Source organism: Anopheles arabiensis, chromosome 3, assembly GCF_016920715.1.
Source record: "Anopheles arabiensis isolate DONGOLA chromosome 3, AaraD3, whole genome shotgun sequence".
Classification (NCBI taxonomy): domain Eukaryota; kingdom Metazoa; phylum Arthropoda; class Insecta; order Diptera; family Culicidae; genus Anopheles; species Anopheles arabiensis.
In genome coordinates, this window is record NC_053518.1 from 63530414 (window position 1) to 63552461 (window position 22048).

General features: G+C 44.3%; 3 protein-coding genes across 4 annotated transcripts; 1 reads left to right on the top strand and 2 right to left on the bottom strand.

Moving 5' to 3' along the window:
* The first annotated feature begins 31 nt into the window (after positions 1–31).
* On the top strand, positions 32–18606 carry LOC120899554 (ATP-dependent RNA helicase ddx24). Its single transcript, XM_040305541.1, has 6 exons — positions 32–259; positions 15551–15895; positions 15961–16548; positions 16616–17202; positions 17268–17437; positions 17519–18606. The coding sequence occupies exons 2-6, from the start codon at positions 15707–15709 to the stop codon at positions 18520–18522; spliced, it is 2538 nt and encodes an 845-aa protein (XP_040161475.1). The 5' UTR covers positions 32–259; positions 15551–15706; the 3' UTR covers positions 18523–18606.
* Positions 1236–12744, bottom strand: LOC120899555 (proton-coupled amino acid transporter-like protein pathetic). 2 transcript variants are annotated; one of them, XM_040305543.1, is made up of 7 exons: positions 12284–12744; positions 7054–7155; positions 6090–6321; positions 3486–3607; positions 2490–2816; positions 2205–2417; positions 1236–2117 (listed from the first exon to the last, which is right to left on the bottom strand). In XM_040305543.1, exons 2-7 carry the CDS (start codon positions 7128–7130, stop codon positions 1685–1687), a joined length of 1404 nt encoding a protein of 467 aa, XP_040161477.1. In that variant the 5' UTR covers positions 7131–7155; positions 12284–12744; the 3' UTR covers positions 1236–1684. The 2 variants fall into 2 exon arrangements, with proteins under 2 accessions (XP_040161477.1, XP_040161476.1); XM_040305542.1 differs by lacking the exon at positions 12284–12744 and adding an exon at positions 7323–7462.
* LOC120899557 (sister chromatid cohesion protein DCC1) lies at positions 18530–20171 on the bottom strand. Its single transcript, XM_040305546.1, has 3 exons — positions 20068–20171; positions 19319–19999; positions 18530–19192 (listed from the first exon to the last, which is right to left on the bottom strand). The coding sequence occupies exons 1-3, from the start codon at positions 20082–20084 to the stop codon at positions 18625–18627; spliced, it is 1266 nt and encodes a 421-aa protein (XP_040161480.1). The 5' UTR covers positions 20085–20171; the 3' UTR covers positions 18530–18624.
* Positions 20172–22048: the final 1877 nt, after the last annotated feature.

Sequence of the window (22048 nt, forward strand, 5' to 3'; positions counted from 1 at the left end):
AAAAACCCCGACAACGGTACACGATGCCGTGCGATTACAGGAGGCTGTAAGTGTGTGCTTGTTCGATTACCAACTGTTTTAACTGGTCGATGGAAGTATGTATGGTGTAATGTGTAATATGGAACTGCTGTACTGTATTAGTGCGTAGCTTGGTGAGCTTTGGTACCGGTTTTGATAGGAGATTTCTTTTTCTTTCTGTTGTAAAACAATTCCAACCATGCTGCTCCATCATCTCTGTCACGTTGTACGATTATCAAGCGTAAGTGTTTGTGCTCATCGCTGAATACAATTTGTGCGTAGAATTACTACTCAGAGTTGTTTTGAGAAGTGCTCACATACTTTTCAATATAGTCATACTCGTGAAAATGAATTATTTCAGGACTAGTTCAGGGAAACGATGCCTTATTAGCTCGTGGACCGGAACATAATCCTTACTAGTTATTGGGTCAGGATGTATTCCGTATCATTTCCTGAGATTGTACTGGATTAACATCAGTTTTTGAAACATGATAGTTTCGGAAGCGTGACTGACATAGGTTCGGTTCGGATTAGATTAGAGACTTTAACACCAGTGCCAGTAACAATGGAGACTACGTTGCTTACGCTCAGGTACTTTTAAGGAATTAATAAATGCCCACACAGTAGTGAAGAAAAAAAAAGTATTTTGAATCCGATCGCTCCTTGAAAGGTGCGGAATCAGCTTCCAACGACAATTCATAGGAACTTAAGAACTATACCCGTAGTTTCGTTCATAATCACAATATTTGGAGTGATCGTTTGCAGGAAGTTATGCATGATTTTTGGAAAGATGTTCGTAGGAACAATATTTGAAGCAAACATCATCAGAATCTTATGAATGCTTTCTTGTTCGTCGTTCATGCGAATTATACTTGGAGCAATCATTTATGTGAATTGTAGAACATTTTTTGGTATGTCGTTTATAAACACGATTTTTGGACCAAGGAATTCATGAACGACAGTTTATTGCGATCTCTATAAGAAATTTTGTGCAATAATTTGAACGGTATTGGATCGGAAATAGAGAGCGTTTTTTTAGCCTGATCACACATATAATGAAGCAGAACCCGTTCTACTAGGTTCGTTAAAACGTCTATTAGTGTGTGATCTTCTTACTGGGCCAAATCGAACAGTTTTTTTTAACGATTAATGACTCAAAACGGCCATATTGCTTAAAAAATCAACAAGATGATTAAAAAAATAGATTGTTGTACAAATTAGTAGGCTTGGTTTTTTTTCCTTTATTTTATTAACAGATTTATTTCCACATAAAACAGCGTTTATACTATGGCTAGTAAGTTATAGAGAAGAAAAAAAAAACATACGCTTCAATCATAAATAGAAATCGATGCCGCGCGTTGTTCGCATAGCACAAAACACTTCCTTGCGCCAATGAATGACCCAACAACGCCATGACACGCATGTCACACTTTTGTTCTTTCGGCGGTACTATCGGATCTGTATCTTAATTTAAGATACACACCACGATAAGTGTCACGATCGTAAAATAATAGCCTATTCTCTACGCTTGTACCTCTTCACAGTGTGCCACGCGCACTGTGTGAGTACCGGTGTATACTGTTTTTGTTCCGCGGAAGGATTCCACTATTGCTAGTGTGCTCAGCAATTAGGGATGTTACGTACTTGGTACCGGCACGATTCACCATTATTCCGTGTGTCCTTCATCGTCGGTGTAGAGTGCCACGATGTCCTTAATACTGACGTACGCACCAGCCACGAGAGCAAAGATCGAGAACGCACCAAAGATCACGTTCTTGATGAGCACCCAGCGGAACTTGCCCAGCTCGTTCGGCCACAGGAACACGGTTTCGACGACACACGGCACAAACAGGCCGAGGCTGGAGAAGAAGACCGCTCCGACCAGTCCGATGAAGGGCTCAAGTTCAGGCACCGCCAATCCAACGCCACCCATGATGATCATGATGCCGGAGCGCAGCGCAATCTGCGAGATCATGTGCTTGTTCTTTGGTATTTTGTCCTGAATCTTGCGCCACAGAATGTCCATCGGTACGTAGAACTGTAGGCCGAAAGTGAACAGGATGGCTAGAGCGATTAGAATCTGTGCCGCCACTGCCAAGCTGGAACAAAAAAAAAAAAATAGGAAAAAATTTAATTATTGTTGCGAAAGATCCTCATACTGATGATGTACTGATTGTAATACTTACGAGTCTTCTAGTGGAAGATTGAGCGTAACGCTTCCCTTGGACTCATCTCCGAAACGCACATAACCGAAGAATCCAATCACGGCGTACAGCACAATTACGGTTCCCATGGCCGTATTCAGCACACCGGGGCAGCCCAGGAAGTGTTGCGGTTTGGACATCGAATTTTCCACCGGCATGACTACACCGATACCTTCCATCGCGAAAATGACCGTGCTGTGGATTGAAACATTAAAAAAGGGGAAATTAGAACAAGTTTCTTTAAGTCTTCAGATCACCTCATCATACCTGAAGAACAGTGGCAGCGTGCCAAATGAGGAGAACATTGGCTTATCATCAAACTCCAGCGGGTCTTTGAAGATGTAGTACAGCGTAATGCCGAACGTGACCACGATGAACAGGTTGGCGAGGGCAGAGAACGGCACCAGATACTTCAGCTCGCGGATCTGGCCGATCAGCAGGATCGGTATCATCGTGAGCAGAATGTAGATCCGCACGCTCCAATCGTTTCCAGTTTCGTGGTTGATCACATCGTGGAAGGACGTCGCGATGAACACGATGTACACGCACCCGGCACTGAAGTACGTCGCCATCAGGGCATAGTCAACGAAGGCTCTGTCAATATGCAAATACAGCGGGAGAGTCTAATTAGTGGCCGCGAATGCTAGCGTATTAACATAAGCAAACATATCGCAAGATGTGATAAAAGAGTTGTGATCGGCTGTGTTTTTTTCCGCACGATCGAGCACGGTAGTAGTAGATCGACCTTTTTTTTTGAGGGGCAAGGTACACAAATTTGGCGCACTGTCAACTACATCGCGATGCTGGTAATTTCATATTCCGACCTTGATACGACCCGAGGTACGGGGGTCTAGTTTTCTATGTCATCGGAGCGCCGGGCAAGTACAGCAGGCTGCTGAATTTGGGCAGGCGGCTTCTTGTTTCTCGGTCGACAGACGGACGGGAAGGTCTTACACGATGGATCATCTTCCGGTGAATGCCATCGGATGTGTGTGTGTGTGTTTGTGCCGTGTAAAGATGCCCTGCACCGGCACTCACATTGTGCACTACTGTGCAAACAAAACCGTGCGCAAGCGGGAAGCCGACGCAGGGTCGTGCTGTCATTCATATGCATATCGGTTGTGTAATTAATTAAAATGCTTATCATCACGTCGTCGCACCCGATGGAACCCGATTGTTCTTCGTGCACTGAACGCGTGTACGGGCCGCGGAACGCGGGTTTGCGGCAACTATTGACCGTGCAAAAGGGGAACAGATACTCACTTTGAAAAGCCGGCCAGAGGTCGAAGTTTTGCTGGTCCATACTGGAAGACACGCTCAGCTGTTTCGGCAAATCCCAGCACCGGTATCCTTGTCCGCTGGCAAACCATGTGGGATGTTTTTACCTGTCGTCCGAAAGATACATATGTGATAGGGAATTAGTAAACACTTCGAGATGCTCGACCGTCTCGAGGTTACGGGAAACCCGATGTCGTCGTCCCAGTGGCTCGGTGACACAGTGTATTTGCGTGCCCACGGCTTTATGGTGCTACGAGACATATCGTTTCCGTACGGGGTTCTGTGTGTTTCCGGAAACAACAGCTAACCCGATAGCACGTTTTAACCGAAGGTTACGGTATCTGTTTATGGGCTGTTTCGATTTTATTATCGTTGAGGCCTTTTATGAAGCTGAATTCTGACCCGATTCAGAGAAGTGTGGGTAGACGATCTTTTGAAATTCATGACAAAATTCATGACAGCATGATCATTGCATGAGGTAACTAGAGTGAATGTTAATATGTAACCAGCTTTACAAGTAACACGGATTGTAAGTCCTTGCTTCATAGGGACATTTGGTATGGGAATTGGTTTCTTCAGTCATCATTTTTTGGAACAACCCTGGCTCTTACAAGGACGGACGCGTTTGGATTTCTATGCGGAAAGTCCCCCCATAATGCCGGTTTGACTATTCTGGTATGATGACTGCTGCTACTGCAATAAATCACAATGCTCTGCTGTGAGGGCTTTAAAATGAGTTGAAACAAAGGCATAGGTTAAGGAAGATGTTGTTCCAAAGAAGACACAGAAGAAAATACCCAATCGATGTTGTTTTTGTTTACCAATGAGAGATATTTACGATATCAGCGTGCTAAAGCCAATAACAACATGGCGATGAAAGAGATAATAGAAATGACTAACGACTGCTCGATCCTATCGTTAGAGGACAGCGCGCGTGTGTTTAGTAGATGATCAATATTTGAAATTCAATAAAGATTAGTCGGACGTTCTTCAATGGTTCCAAACTACCCTAAACAATCGTTCAAGTAGTAACGGTGCTGTAGCCCTATAGGCAGTAGTAGTGGGGGTAGCGTTCCTAAAAAGAAACAACGAGACACCCCCATGATAACAAATCGATTAATTTGCCGTGCCGGGGAAGCAAACAAAAAACAATACAATCTTTGCCCATCGTTGGCTACGAGTGGAACGATAAATAATGACATTATTAATTATGACACGGCGGTATCTCAATATTGTTCCACCGAGAGAGGCGGTGGTACGTACTTTCGTCACTGTAAACACTCACACACGTTGCGCCAGTGGGCATAAATCATGTGAATCGGAGGGGTAAATCATCCTATTGAGACGCCTATTACCCCGATAGCGAAGCGTTATAGTTTCCATCGTTCATTAACCTTATCGAAAGAGGCAGCGCGGTGGTGACATACCGTTGCGGGTGGCGCGCAACTGTCCCCACCGGCCAGAAGGACAAGCAACAAAACGTCATCGTTACTGGGTAGTGTATCGTTAATTGTTAGTGGCTTAGTAGCGATAGTATAAATTATCACACCGTATATCGATCGCTTGATCCTCCAACGTTGCCGGCGCACGTTGCAACAACCGTTCGTCGCGGCATAAAAGGGCCGCTCTCGGGAATGGTGGAGGTTAGTGCACCGTCCGGTCAGCTGGAAGCGTTGGGCAGGTTACGCTGTTTTATGTGTACAGTTTTGCTTCCGCATTGAAACATCTTCGCAAGCGCGGCATGGGCCGAATGCATGCGATCGGTTGTGAGAAGCGGTTTGTGATGCTCGATCGAAGATCGAAGAACCGGCACCGTAAGGATTACCTTGAGAAAGGATACGGAGAACATGAAGGCGTACGCCGTGAAAGCATGAAATACCGCCCGAGACCGTGCACTTGAACCCGTGGCGCTCGGTGCGAACCGAAAGCCAATGGAACTCTCGAGCTTCAAGGGTAACCGGATTACTGGTGCCTAGTGCGTGCGCATCGTTAGCTGTATTCGCGACCGGTGGGAAAGGTTGATAGCGCAAAAAGGCTTAACTGGCATGGACTTTACAGGGTTTTTGCGAGCGAGCTCAACACAAAAAGCAAATATTATAAAACACGTAAAAACATTTAAAAAACATAAATTTTCACTCGATTGATCAACATTCGGCAAACAATTAACAAAATTTAAATGAGATTTTAAGGATAGGAAGTTAAGAATACGAAATATCAAACACAAAAAATACCCCAAAATTGCCATTAAATAGCCCATATTACTGTAGAACAATATTGAATGGGTGATTGTTTGGTGTAATTATGAATTTGCATCCATAACAGCCACGTGCCACAGTTGTGTCGTGCGCATAACACACATGACTCATCTGCCACCACCGTTTGTGTCGTACACGATTGTATCGCGCCGCTGTTGGGAGTGACTGGCGAAAAAAAAAATCCACCGACCACTGGCCACCAAAAATCAATCATTCTCATGCGATCTCATCTCCGGTTGTAGGGAGAAAGGAAGCTGATTAACTACAATAGCTACTGCTGCGTATACAATGCAAAACAAAAAAAGAAACAACCGCCACACTCCAACACACTTACCAGTATATGCACGCAGTGAGTACAGATCAGCCCGATGATGACGGTACCGATCGCACCGAACAGTAGGCCGGCATTTTTGAACGCCACCGGCATGGCCAGAATGCCCGTGCCGAGCGAACTCTTCAGCAGGTGGATCAGCGAACCGGTCGTACTGTTCGGCTTGTCGATCTGTCGGTGCTCGAATGGGTTGTACTCGGCATCGGAGATGATTTGCGATTCGGCTAGTTTGGTTCTGAAGGGAGAAGATAGAATGAACGGAAGAGCAATAGATTCAATTGATTAGAAACATATGCTGAAGCGCAAGTAAAGCCAAGGGGGCCTGTCTCCCTGTAGCGCTATCTTGTATTGAAGGTGTATTAAAATTGACAGATTGCTTATCTTCATAACAACCCTGGGGTAGTTTACAGCGCACTGGTAAAACACCCAAGTGCCAAGGAAAGTGATCAATGCTACTGGGTCATAACAGTTTTAGTGTGGTCATCGTTATTGATGGCGCAAAAGACGGACGTCAAATTGAGTCTGACTCGTTTATGGTTTAATTGATCGATGCCGTAGATAACCCGATTTATGGCCAATAATGTGTCAATCGATACAGGTAATAAATTGTGGAATGGACAAAGAAGCATTAAATTGAAGTAATTTTAAAGAATTAGGCGACTCCTTTCAATACTTCAATGTACTATAGATCTGGCAAGATTTACTGAATAATGTCCCAATCGCAATCACATGTTTCATTGTGCACAAGGGTTGTCAACAACTGCCACTAGTTTTCTATTTCACCCGTGTGACTATGTACAGATTGATGGATTATTTGAACGGAGTGAGAGTTGTTGAAAAACATTTCACAAGCAATGAAATAAGATGTTCACACAAGAAAGTGTCGTGGTAACTCCGGTATAGATCTATTAGGAAATGAAATCTTCTTATGTTTTATATCATGCACAGGTTGTAATTTAATACTTACGTAGAATTAAAGTCACCAACACTGTATCCCGGTGCGGATGGTGCCGACGGGTCATCTTTTACTTTTTCCTCACCCATGATGAGCTCCGTTCAATATTTCGTACTGTCAACAAAAATATACACACACAATAATACGTTAATTTTGTACTGTACTAGAAAAGAAACACTAAACTACTTCAAACTGCCAATATGCCAAACGCACACGATCACGATCACAGGTCACTAGAAAGTTTGTTGCCTAGTAACTGCCAACTCCTGCAGCTTACTAACCTAAGCACCAAAGCTACCAAAACCGCAAAACCCACGATCTCTTGCCCGCAGTACACGTTGTGCAGTGTATCGAGCTCTAGTGTGCCGTAGTGCACCGGTGAAGCGATCGTTCGCGACTGTGCCCGATTTATCGCCCAGAAGCGTATCAAATAGCTGATAGTAATTGCAAACCAATTGGACAATAAGCACCATCGACGGGTGCGTTATCTCTTTGCCGATATGTCACGCTGACGGATTGGGTAGCACCTACACTCCCCCGTCCACCGAATCTGATGGCATACTCCTCCCGGTCTTTCCCGCTCTCCACTAAATACGACTACGTCACAGGTCTTTTTGATGGTCTGGTATGGTTGCGACGCTGGTTGAAGTTTATTGTCTGTTGTTTCTTGTTTGTTTTTTATTATTCGCAACAAATTAACCCTTCTTTTTTTCAACCAGTGTGCCACTTGTTAACGAACGCGGGGGAGGATTCTTCAGCCACAGGGCACAGGGGTTATTGTTGTACTTTGGAGCAGTTCGAGTGGGACTTGCCAATCCACTCGACAGCGAGAGTGACAACAACAGAGGGTAATATTTAGTGATTGTACATAATTGGGGCATTGTTAGAAGAGGAAGTTCACATTAATTTACGTGTTACTAAAAGATGTACATGTTAAAACAAACTACTAGTTAGGAATCTTTAGGACAAAAAGGGCAACTGCTGTTTGAAAGCTGCAAAATATCTTTTATCTCACACGAGGAAATGTGTCACAGGCATGTGGATTTTCACCTCAAGTGGTGTCTAGATTTTCCAGCGTTCCAGGCCGAGATTAGCTATACCCTGTTCTGTAACAGGGTAGGGGGAAACCATTGACGTGCATCTGTTTCCACTTCAAGTGCAAAACCCCCTGCAGTGATCCATCCAGCTGAATGTCTCGTCAGTACCAGTACCAGTGCAACCGTTTATTTGGGAGGGGAGAGGGCTTGTTAATAACCTTCTGTTATTTGGGTTTGATACAGTAACCGGCAAGGGAACGGGTCGATGTGGAAAGCTGTTCAAACAGCCGACCAAAACTGCTCACAGCCATTCTGGTGGCTGGGTGATTGAATTTATCGTACGGAAAGGTGCATGTAAAATTGAAAGAGAATTTGAAAACGTATTCTAATGGGCAACATAAAATGAAGTGATTCATTTATATAACCTTAGCTCTATGTTCCGAGGCTAAGCGAGATGAGATCATTTTTACATACAGCATGAATCAATCTTGTTCAATCGCAGCACAGTGCCGATAACGCAGGCGGTACTACCGTTCTGTGATTAATTAGTGCAATAGTAGCGCGCATTGTTTGAATGAACGGTTGATATTCTCTCAGGTAGGGCCGATACCAGCCGAATACCTTCGATCTTGATCTTCGTAGGTAGGGCGCGTAGGGACGACTCATACACTCGGTTAAGCATGTGTGAAGCAATTGAGGCGACCCTCTTTACGGTCTCCCCCTCCTTAAAAAGCTCTAACAACAACTGATAAGATAGCCGTGGGACGATTACAAACGGGCTGCGGGATGCAATACGGTGCGCCCCATGCGGTTGCGTAGGAGAGTAAAACAATTGACCACTTTACGAGTGTCTTATTGTTGCTAAAGCGGCTGCTGATTTGCTACCTGGCCATTTGAGTCCGATGAATCCATCTGCTCTATCTGCTCGGACCTATCTTATCGAGGAAATTCCGGCCTGGCAAGTCACGGGACTTGCGTACACAGCCACCGGGGCATAGAAGACACACCTGACGGCAGATTGCGGCTAAATCGCGTGCCAATAAATTTGTCAAATGTCTTCCGTTGTTTGCGCGATTCATCTTCGAACCTGATCGATGATGGAGGTTGTGAATGGTGGCACCGTCGTCGGGTTGTCTTGGTCGGGCAGGTTTCGACGAACTGTACTGACACGAACTTCACTGAGTGGGGTGTGTGAGCGGTCAGGGGTAGCTTTTGGGTTTTAGTTTGTGATAACAGACCGGTCAACTGGCAGCATATCTGGTGAGTTTTTGTCCCTCACTGCTGCTCTACGATATGCCGAGAATTGGGTAATAGATGAAGGCTTGTTCCAGGGTGTAGCCACTGCTGGGTTTAGTGATAAGTGAAATGGGAGCATAGATACGATCGATGGCAAGATTAGCTAACCTTCACATGGTTGAATCCCATGGTGCTCGGTTCGAAATTGGTTGATGCGGCGTTTGTGTGACCTCACGACGTCACAGCCACGCCAGGGAGATATCATCCTTCACTGTACAGATCATGATCTATCTCAATTGAAGGAACCGGTCAAAACCAGTTTTCTCCGTCCGTCCTGTGCACAGCCAAACACACGCTGAAGGACGTGTCAAATCAGGTTTTCACCAATCATTACCGCAATAGAGGCGATATGAGAAGGTTCCCTGCACCCAAGGGAACAGACCGGTAGGCAGGGTAGGTCGACCAATCCTTGGCCTTACCCCGAGGGGGACGGTTAGAAATGATAGGTTAGCGAGACAATGACCCTCCTGCCGAATTCCCTCTTCATTGGGCTCATTGATTTGGTGGTCCAATGCAATCGAAATGAATCCCAAAAGTTCCAGCGATCGACGAGGCACCAACGTACGGAGGCTCGTCCAATGCTCTTCCTTTCTGTGTTGCGCCCTTGCGCAGACCTGATTGACAGCTGATGACAATGAGGAAGTTTTCTTCCACACTGTGAACAGGCCTACAATGAAATGAAGAGAGAAAAAAAACTGCACAACATGATGGAAGAATAATGATGATTTAATGTTACTTTGCGAGGCTGCACCGGCGATCGCTGCTTTCCGCTTTCGCGATCGATCAATGAAGTGGTAGGGAACCAGTTTTCGGGGTCTCAAGCGCCGTCCACTTCTTTAGTATCGTTGTACATAATTTCCGTACCTTTTGCAAATCTACAGAATGGGTGATTGTTTTATTTTACCTATTTTTTTACACTCGTTCCATTCTTCCATTCCACCGATTTTAATTTACTCCTTTTTTGGTGAGTGTGGTTACTATTAGGAAAGGGGTGTCCCAGTGTGTGCACCAGAGTTGCAGGGGCTTGCCCGCCGGTTGTATTGTCGCTTCACTTCGTATCAGTAGTGAGTGGCCAATGTCAGCGCCATCAGTTGGCGCAACAACAACAAAAAATACAACAAAATTCACGAACCCCTCCAGCTATTCGTCACTGTGGTTTTGTCCGCTTGGGGGACACTTTTCCTTCATTTTCGGAAGGAGTGTTGGTTAAGGGAGGAGGGAAGAAGCAAAATTGCCGAGAGTCATTTCAGCAGTGGACCTTCTTTCGGCATTTCATTTAACATGTCTATTAAGGATGATATGGAAAGGCTTCTTTTCCGCCGCGATCACTTTTGCGCCGAACGGGCGTGGTGTTGGCCACTATGCGGGGGTCAATTAGCTCCCGGTTGCAATGTCCTCGGAATGGGGGCTAGGTGCTGGACTGGTTTTGCACTTTTGCGTTTGCGCGCTGGGAGTGTATATGTGTAAGTACGAGTAAATGAGCAGATGCTTGTTTCGGGGGGACTGTCATTGAAATTAGCATACGACTTAGGACGGATCTTTAATTAAAATGTGCTTTATTATACTAAAAATAATAATTGGACATTGTTGATTATCAATTATTTATACCTCAATACTGATATACTAAATACCTCAATACCCATTTCCGTTGAATCTTGTCACATTTTTGTTGTTGCACTTAAACCATCAAAAAGACCTCGATAAATTAATTCCATACCACCCAATGCTCAAACACCCAAGCTTCCAAGAGAGCGCTTCGTATGTTGCATTTCACATAAATGTGAAACATAAGCAAAGCGTTTGCAGCGCCCAACTGTCTACCAAGAAATCTCTGCACTTAGTTGCATCATGCCTCGGTTCGCTCCACCACTGCCACCGATCGCTCCACAAATCCTAAGTATGTCACTGTCAAATATGCACTTTTCGCACGGCACACAGGAAAGGAAATGCTGCTCTGCGCGCGGGCTACTTGATTCGTATGCTTAAACCGTTTAAGCGCACCATGTGGTCTTGTAAAGCAGTCCGTTGCTGCAGACCCGCAAAGAGGAGAGGGAAACGAAGTAGCATTAGATCGACACGATCCGAAGACCTGTAACGATCAGTAGGATAGTTTGCTATGTCTCTCAAAAAAAATAGAAACTAATCCTTCAGTCATAAGTATAACTAATTATCAAAGTTGCAATCTCTGAAGTAAATTTCCAAAATTCAATAATTGCCCGCTCGTGATGGAGGGTGCTACAATTTTTGCAAGGCAAACTACAACCCCGATAGCGGCTAATGGGTGTGTGCTGTTGGCAAACAGACGTGTCACGCAACCGTGTAGGTTTACGCCTGCACGCTTGTCTGCACTGATAACGCACAATCAAACACAGCGCACTATACAGATCAATCAGGGTAGAACGATGATCATAGAACGATACTTTTTTTTGGGAGAAAATTATATGAAACCCATAAATGGTACAGTTTTCGATTTAATACACACACAGGGTAATACTTTAGTGAGAAAGGATAGTATGGAATATCTGTAACCTGATCCAAACGACGCGCTAGACAAACTGACGCACACCAGACCAGTTGAACTTGACATTCTCGTCCACCAATGTCCGCGAATTAGACAAGTCAATGCGAAAGAAAGAGCGAGAGAGGTAATGCAAACAAACGAACAAAAAAACTGTTTTAAACTGCAGTTTGCATGCTGCTTTGGTGCTTATCGTGCTGCAAAGGCGTCCCCACGTGCAGGCGATTAGGAACGATCGATTAGGCGAATGGAACATTATAATTTGTACACCTTTTTCACAATCGAGGCTTGGGCTAAAAGGGCTTTGGGTGAAGTCATTGTGTATTTCGCGTTCAGCATATTTGGCACATGAGTAGTTGTTTTTTTTACCACTAGAAGTTTTTTTACTTACCCTATGGAAGAAGTTGTTAGCATATAATTTACTTAAACTTAAAGTCTATCGTGTGTAATGTTTTGTGGATGATACAGTTCACAGTAGCTTTCTATAAATCAGTCCTTTGAAATCACAGTTTTTCGGTTTTTACACCATAGATTCACTAAAATTGCACTTACACTAATAGGATTTGCTTGTTGCAAAACACCTCGTACCAACAGATCACAGTTCAACTTGTCATCAAATGCGCGTATGTGCGCACCTATCGCACACCCAGCTCAGCGCGATCGAGGGTAATTGTTAGCCTTTATCAAAGGAGCAAGTTCTTGCGCTTGTTTGATCACACAAGAAGGCCCTGCGGTAGCCCGCGACCCTGCGAGATGGAGCGTGATGGCGAAGTGGCAACCGAAACACCGAAGTTGCCGAGGTACGAAACCGAAAGTGCGTGCGTATCGCTGTTCGGTTGGCCGCGAACTGGCCGCCCGGTTCGAGGGGATTCGCTTAAATGTTCTGATCACCGACCCAAGCGACGGGCGCAGCGAAAGCCGACTGCAGTGGTGCGTTTTTTTTATCGTTCGTTCAACGTTGCCACCACCAGCACCGCGGTCGTCGGTCGGGCTGGGCTGCACAGACGAGGCTCACCGTTGGCGGCGTCAGAGCGTTTGTCGTAAGGGGTTAAGAATCGATCGGTAGACGTATGTGTTCTTGCACCAGCTGATGATCATCCGCCGATCGTGTTTTGTTGCAGGAAGTGTCCAGATGAGGTCGAACGTGACGATATCGTGAGGCGTGTGTAGGAGTCACGAGTCAATGCGCAAAATATGTTCGCGGAGACTTTTTAAAAGTCATGGACCTCGAGGCAAGACGAGCGGGCGGCATATCAGCATGGATTTCAGTCGAGGCAGATGACACCGGTTGTCCTTAGATGCTGTTGCTGATGCTGCTGCTGCTGCTGCTGCTGTCGAAAGTCCGACAATGACCTACCGAGGTGGCGGAAGTGGCTTGCTGGAAATACTTTTCGCACTATCGTTACCGCGAACTTTTTGAACGATGCGTTCGGTCGGTTGGCGGCACGTGAGTCGAATGTAAACATTGCTTAAGAAGGTACGGAAATGGATTAGTGTACCGGGTGGAGGAGCGTGTGATTGTTTATTGGTGACGATTGGACGATGTTGCTTGGGAGTAATTATTAAGAATGAAAACGGCGATGACATATGATTCACATGATATTGTTTCTATCACGATGAACTGAATGTTTGAGGCGAAAAATTTATGCCGGAGGTGGTTTGTTTGTTTGCCACGATTCTAAGAGATATTGGCTTAATCATTTGTTGGTATGTTGGTATGACTTGTTTTTGATTCGTGTAAATATTTGTATCTATTACCTATATTCGAAACTTCCATTATCTTTCATAGGTTTTGAATGACCAACAAGCAGATAATTTAAACAAAGCGTGATCTAAAGCATTGGCTATTGAGGTGGGGCGGTCCCGTGGTACAGTCTTCTACTCACACGACGTAATAACATGCCCGTCCTGAGTTCTAGTCTATAATCGATCGTCCCTCCGTAGCGAGGCCTGACTTATCCGGCTGCGTTTTATTGAATAAAGTCTTGAAAGTCTGTATAGGCCGGCATGTCCACGTTGGACAGGACGGTTATGCAAAATAGAAGTAGAAGAAGCTTTTAAGAATTGTCTATTAGTTTTTTTTAAATAATTTATGATACTATTATTATTGATTTTTTATGCATCAATTTGTGATGTAATTAATGATACACTTTTTTATGTAGCAGATGTCACGTTGAAGATAAACGATGTTGTATATTAATACTATTATACATTACTCATTGTCAATTCTACAAAAAAAAATCATATTTTAAGGATTGATAAGGTCTAAACACAAAAAGAGTATAATTTTAGAATCTCTTTTCATGTAAGAAAATAATATCGATTGTTGTATTTTACATCGCATCAGCCAATAACGTATGCTGCATTTTGAATTTTGTTGTTTAAATAAATTTATAAGTTATTGATGGGTTAATCTCATTCAAATTCACGAATCTGAATCTTAATATCCTTCTACTATTTGTCATAACGAGCTACGCAGTCAACGTGACCTATACAGGCTTTTGATACTTATTTTTAGTACCACCCAGCCGGATAGTCAGTCCTTGCAATGGGGGGAAGGTTGATATGAGGCTTCAACGGGAATACGGGTGATCCACGAGATACGACTTTATTTGGGACCGTTAAATAATTCCGAATCATGGACGTCATCCAAAAAGTCATTCATGAATCTTTTGAGATTCATCAATGTACCTTAAGATAATCACAAACCTCGAAAAATGCATTGAACGTAAGAATCAGTTTCAAATTTTGATTCGTTGTTCAAAATGATTCATCGTCCTTTACGGGCAGCTATAAAAAAGTAAACAAACATGTGTAAAAAAAGATTCCTAATATGTAAACCTGTGAAAATGAAATATCATAATCAAGAACATCAAATCTACTTTAAATGATCAAAATATTTAAATAAATTACTTTAAATCAAAATATAAATTCGAGGCACTGTGATGTTGCATATTACGTTTATTACATAAACCGTAGATTATCTTTTTAATCTCATGTAAATACAGCACTATTCTGAAGTCTTCTTCTTCTTCTTCTTATTTGGTTGGTAGGATATGATCTATACTTTCCGTATTCGTATTCTGTGGTCAATATTTTTGTTGGTAAATAACTGATGTTTGTAATTTAAAAAAGCCACGTATGAACACGTCTAACCACTTTGTAAGCTATTCCAAGACGTTTGAAACGTCTGAAAACGACCCCACTGTTGCAGTGACCAGAAATACCGATTTATCTGTATTCCTACCAATTTTTTATATGCCTACCGATTCACAGATGACCGCCTTAAAACTACCGATTTTCCATTTATCCTACCGAAAATCACAGATATTTGATTTTTCAGTCGTTTAAGCTTAATCTGTGGCGCTTGGGATGCTGTTTCAAAGATCGCTATCCTCATTTGTTACTCATCGCGCACAATGCACGTTTGTTTGCCTGGCACTTGAAAAATGCTACATGCGTTTTGAATTCAACATTTTATCCATAAACATTTATGTTCTTAATAAGAAGAAAATGTCAGTTGTGTGGATTCCGAGAAGTGCTCGCCAAAGAAAATACTTTGAATTTGAATTTGAATCTCGCTGTCTGCGGTAAAAGCTTAAAACGAAAATTATTGTTAAAATAATTGATTAAATTTAAATTGTCGCGTTCTCAACAGTGCTCCTGCCGAAATCTGCCAAAATATACTGGCCACACTGGTTGCATCCCCTGAGGAGTGACGTTTCGACTGTTTGACAGCTGTTTGTTTTCGTTAATCGGCAGAGTTGAAAACACGTGCGCTACCGGCACACTTTATTAAAGTTCTTCTCTAAACATGCAAAAGCAACGTAAGTTTAATCCGAAGAAAAGGCCCGCCAAGCAGAAAACGAAAGATGCATCGTGGCAACAGGTGAAACTGAACGGTCCGGTCATTTCGGACGAGGGTGCCGATTTTGGTGGCTTCATCGGGCTGGAAGTGCTCGAGAACTACTCCGGCGACTTTGTGCGGAAGGAAAAGAGAAAGGTAACGTAAATAACTCGATCGTGTAGAGTTGAAATCATTTGTGAATAATTCATTTACTCTTTCAGTACGACAAGGATATTGATAGCTTAGAGAGGAAAAAGAAGTCGAAACGTAAGCGCTCATTCGACAGCGACAGTGATGACAGCGACGATGATAGCGATGATTCGGAGAAAGAGACGAAAAGCAAGAAGAAGAAGAAGAACGCCAAAAAATTGAAACCGCAAGCTGAGACCGACTCGAGTGAAGATGATTCGGGTTTTGATGATCAGCCGAAGAAAAAGAATAAGCCCGAGAAAGAGTCTCCGCCCGTAAAGTCGAAGAAAAATGACAGGGAACCAGGCGAAGGGGCAGAGGAAGCGACCAGTTCGAACTTTTCGATGTTGCTAAAACCTCCAAAAGCCACTAAAAAGCAGCAGAAGCAAACAGAACCCTTGGTAAAGGAAACCAAAACGACTGTTTCGCAGATCAATTCCAACTCCAAGAAGGAGGAGAAAAAATCAAAACAAAACAATAAAGCTGAAGCGCAGAAAGAGCCGGAACCTCCCAAGTCCAGTTCCAGTACCAAGCCGCAGCAAAACCAATCGAAGCAAAACAATGCTACTACAGTGTCTGACAAACCCGTTCCGGAGCCTTATTCCACTGCGGACTACACGGTGAGTTGTAGTGGCAGCTTCTTTAGCATGATTTTCCTGTGTTAACTCGAATTCGTTCCTTTTCCAGGCTTGGGTACAGCTGGGCGTATCAGAACCGGTTGTGCGAGCGCTTGCCGACAAAGGTTTCAAGGTACCGACCGAGATCCAAAACAAATCACTTCCGGTTGCCATCTACGGGCGTCGCGATTTGCTCGGTGCAGCGGAAACGGGCAGCGGAAAGACTCTTGCCTTCGGTATACCGATGCTAGAAGGTATCATGCGTCTGAAGAAGGGCAAGAAACCGGTGGCAGACGATTCGAGCGAGCACGAAATGACGCCTCCACCGGAAGATATGGAAGTCACGGAGGAGGATGCAAAGGTGTTCGCAGAGGAGGGTCGTAAGCTGGGCAATTCGTCAGCCGCCCCTGAAGACAAACCCTTGTACGGGTTAATCCTTACACCGACTCGTGAATTAGCGGTACAGATTAACGATCATCTGAAGGCGGTCGCTAAGTATACCGACATTAACATTGCGACCGTGTTCGGTGGTTTGGCCACGGTGAAGCAGGAACGCATGCTGCGCAAATGTCCAGAGATAGTGATCGCAACGCCGGGTCGGCTGTGGGAGCTGGTCAAGAGTGAAAATCATCACCTTTCCAAGGTGGCAGACATCAGGTGTGGCTTTGTGAGGAATGTGCGAAAGTATTGGTCAATTTATGGAATAATTTCCTGTTTTTCAGATATCTCGTTATCGATGAAACAGATCGAATGCTGGAAAAGGGACACTTTGAGGAGCTGAAAGAACTGCTGGCCCTGATCAACGCCAACGAGGAGGCAAAGAAGCTTCGTCGGAACTATATCTTCTCTGCCACGCTTACGATGGACCATGAGATGCCTACTCATATAAAAAGTATGTTTTGATAGCATTTGTAGCATTTTTTTACGATACTACTACCAATTTCTTCTCTGCCGTATACTTTTTCTTCCACAGGACATCCTAAGAAGTCGAAAAAAGCGCTCAAACTAACGCCCGGCCAGCGTATGGCGAATCTAATCGAAACCATCGGTATGACCGATCCGAAGATCGTCGACCTTACGCAAGATCACGGCACTGCTCGTACGCTAACCGAATCGCGTATCCTGTGCCAGATGGAGCACAAAGACTTTTATCTGTACTACTTCCTCGATCGTCATCCCGGGCGAACGCTCGTGTTCTGCAACTCGATCGACTGCGTGAAGCGGCTCGTTTCCCTGTTCGACTATCTGAACTGCCAGCCGCTTAGTCTGTTTGGAAGCATGCAGCAGCGCCAGCGGCTGAAGAATCTGGAGCGTTTCACGGCCAACCCACGGGCACTGCTGATTGCGACCGATGTGGCCGCGCGTGGTTTGGACATTCCGAACGTGGACCACGTCATCCACTATCAGGTGCCGAAGACGACGGAAAACTATGTGCACCGCTCGGGGCGTACGGCACGTGCAAGCAAGGAAGGTTTGACGGTGCTGCTGATTGGACCGTCCGAGGTGAGGGACTACGTTAAGCTGAACCAAGACTTGGGCCGCACGGAGGATCTGCCACTGTATCCGACCAGCGAGCGGGTGATGCGACAGGTGAAGGAACGGGTAACGTTGGCGCGGCAAATCGAGCGAATGGATCTGCAGCAGCGTCGGGAAGGGGCGACCCGTTCGTGGGAAGATCAGCTGGCAAAGGAGTTCCAGAGCGAATCGGAGGTGGACAGCGAGCAGGAGGAGGTACGACGGACGGAGCAGACCAAGCGGAAGAGACAGTTTCGGGCAAAACGGCTGGAGCTTAGCCAGCTGCTGGCGAGGCCGATTGTAGCTGAACGCATCGAGATGAGCTATCCGTCGTTGAACATTAACCCTACGATGAGCGAACCGACGGCGACGGAACAGTCCGCCATCACCGTGGTGCGTAAAGCCGAACAGCAGCGCATTCTCGAGAAAAAGCAGCAACGAAAGAAGAAGCGAGCAAATTGAGGGAGTTTTTAGTGAGGCAAACTTTGTTCTCCTTTAAATAAATTTTGTAAAAAAGCAAATTTACAACATCATATAAATAAGTAAGCGCGATCTTTTACATTCCTAATGCTTCGACACGTACATCCGAACGCCCTTAACGACGAGCGAGCGTGTGTACTTGGCCAGTATCGAGGTGACGCCCACCGTTGGCGTCGCAAAACACTCAATGTACGGTTCAATCTGTTCCAGGTTCCATCGCTCCTTCGTCCGGAACAGCATATCGAGCCGGCCAAGCAAATTCATCGGAAGATCGGCCTCGTTTAGCCCCCGGACGCACGGTACGCTGCCTTCGCGATCAATAATACCGATGCCACGCAGATACTGCTCATTTGCTTCGAAACCCTCGGGCAATGCTTCCTGCCAGGTGACCAGAAACTCATCGATATGAAACTTCAACCCGTGCTGGAGGATTTTTTCGGCAAACATGGCGCACACGAGATCCTCGCGGTACTGGAAACGGCCCGGCATGCGTTCGCTTGGGGTGGTGTACACGTTAAACATGCCGTCAACCACCTCGAACGGTATGATGCCTTGCATCGCCTCCAGCGTGACGTCTTTGTCGATTGCGTCAAGTTCCCAGGAGTTTTCCGATACCACGGACAGGAGCAATGTTAGTACACGATATTCGTACCTGCAGGAAAGGATAGATTCGGTTAATTTATATATTAAGTTGTTGTTGTTTGAATAGTTTATAGAGGCTTTGGCTCCAACGGAGTTCTTTCGCCTCTAGGAAGCACGCTAAACATTGGTGACTTACTCTATGTCCAACATGCGCACACGATCATCAACCTCGATGGCTCGATACTTCTTTAGTCCCTCGTGAAACTCATCCTTACTGCACTGTACCGTGTCGAGCAGCTGTTTGAATCGAAACAGTAACGACCGATCGATCAAATGCTCGTTCTCCGGACCGGCGTACCGCGTCAGTCGCAGCAGATCGATGATTTTCCGGTACTTTGGTTTGACCTGACGTAGCTCGAAATAGTCGTGAAATATTTTCACCACATCCTTCCGTTCCACCTCGTCGATCGTGTCGATCTTGTCGGGATCCTCCTGCTCTTCCTCTATGCTGCTGTCCATCGACGTGTTGACACCTCCCTTGGGACTTTTGATCGGCGATCGGCTCGTGGCTTGAGCGAGCTTAAGACCCTTCACCAGCAACAAGCTGTTCGATATTTCCGCTTCCTTCATCTCGTACGTGCGCGACTCGGTACACAGCACGACCTTCTCGTTCAGCGCACCCTTGAAGCATATTTCGCTGCCCTTCTTTATCTCCTCCAGGATGTGTTCGTCCACCTCGAGCAGTTTTATGTTGCCGATATCGTGGCCCTCCTCGCTCCGGGGATAGTAAATAGCTTGCGCGGTGTTGGTGAGGTTTTTGTGATCGAGTTTGGCGTGCTGCACAATCGTGCGCACATCGTCTATGGAGCGTGCGTAGCTGAAAAACAGGTGGATGTAATCAATTTGATACATAATTCCTATTAAATATACTTTATCTTAACTCACTCTTGGCTGTATATCATCTTATCGATGAGTGAATTTGTTGATTTAATTGAATGCGCAGTGTTCGTTGCAAGGATAGAATCAAAACATTCACGTTGGCGCGCTTTCGAAATGTCAGCGCAGTAGTTTTCTACCTGCGGGGCACGCTCGCAAAGTACACAGGGTGCTCCAAATTAATTTGAATTTTAGACCGTTACAATAATGTCTGTTGTTTCTTTCATAGTTTTGTACGATTCAACAAAATTTGACTTAATGAAATCTAATGAATCCCATATCTGTATGAGTTGGCTTTTAAATATGGAAAATGTTAATTTGTGTCCCTCTCGATGAATTGAACTGAACGGCCGTACCCAACACGTGCTGTGCAATGAACCGTTAAAATTGCTGCCCTATATATGATTTGTGTTTTGAAGTAAATTTACTAAAGAACAATTGTTTAATAATAATAATCCTGGTTGCCTGAAAGTGTATGTACAGTATAAAAAAATTAAAATGCTAATCAACTGCATTGTTTATTAATGAATAAAGATATAAAGTATAAAAAGGTTATAAGGTTTTCAGGGCCCAAGTGCCACAAATCCACTAAACGACCACTAAACGGCTTCTAAACGACTCAAGTTCTCTACCTAAACGGAATATAGAAAGACTTCGTTTAGCAGACGGCAAACGACTCATGCATTCTAAAAATAGCGAAAAAGCTGGTGGCGCTCTCTGTTGGTGGGATACCCCAACCAGTTGAGCTTCATCGCTTGGAGGAGAGCTTTCTCATTTCCTCTGTACTGTTGTATGGGTTTCGCATTGAAGTTATGCATCGCTAGAACTAGAACGGCGATACGATTGTTTAAATACTAAACTCCAATGGAAACCACCAGCAATGACGCAAGTGAGATTTGAGTAATGGTCGTTGGTGTTGATACCCACGTATCTGATCACACTATATATCTGATCACTGATATAAGATGAAACTTGTTGAAACACATTGCCAGAAAAGGATAGCAATATTATGATGAGTTGTAATACGCCATCTATTGATCAAACCAATGAAGCTGAGGAGCTTTCATTTTTTTTTCTATGGATATTCAATTTTCCAGTCGTTTAAGCTTAATCTGTGGCGCTTGGGGGGTCTTATAATTTTGGGACACTTTTTTTACGTTTTAACTTTACGTGATGAGGGAAGTGAACTTTATGTGATGAGAATTGGCTCTACGGCACTCTTTTTGCAATCCACTAGGAATTTCAAATGTGCCGTAGAATTCAATTCCCTTATCTTATAAGCATCCTATTAGGACATTCCGAGAACTGCTCGGGTAAAACTGCAAAGGCCCGCTCACCTAGCCTCAGCACTACTCGGGCAAATCTGTCAAGGGGTTCGGTTTTTTGTTTGTTAATATTTATAAATTAAATAATAAATTAAATATTGTAAATGCATTGTTAAATTTGCATGAGGAAACTAACACACAGCAACTGATGCAATACATTTGATTCTATGGAAAATAACAATCAAGAAGGAGATTAATTGAAAATATATATAAAAAAAACAAAAAATTGAGATATATAAATAAATTGAATTTCAATTAATTGTAAAAGAAAAAATGAAATAGGTGATAAAAAACATGTTTTTTTAATGGTCGCTTTCTTATTGCATTTTAATTGAACTAACCCACAAGAATAGGAGTTTCTGTAAAATGGTCCAACTACACCGATTACACAACATTTTCTTTTTTGTGTTTTTTCTACTACAGTAAAGGATGCACCGCACACCTGTAAAGATAATCGGCCCCATCAAATCATCAATCCAGCCCAGCGACAACAGCAGCATGCGCAAGTTTTGCGTGTCGTCAGCCATTTCTTACAACTGCTGATAGCCGATAGTCGGCTGAACATTTATCATTCCGCGGATCATGCCCGTAAGAATTATCCACGGCTATCATCTTGAATATGGGCTGCGCTGTTGGTGTCACAGTTGCAAGTGCACCTGAATGGG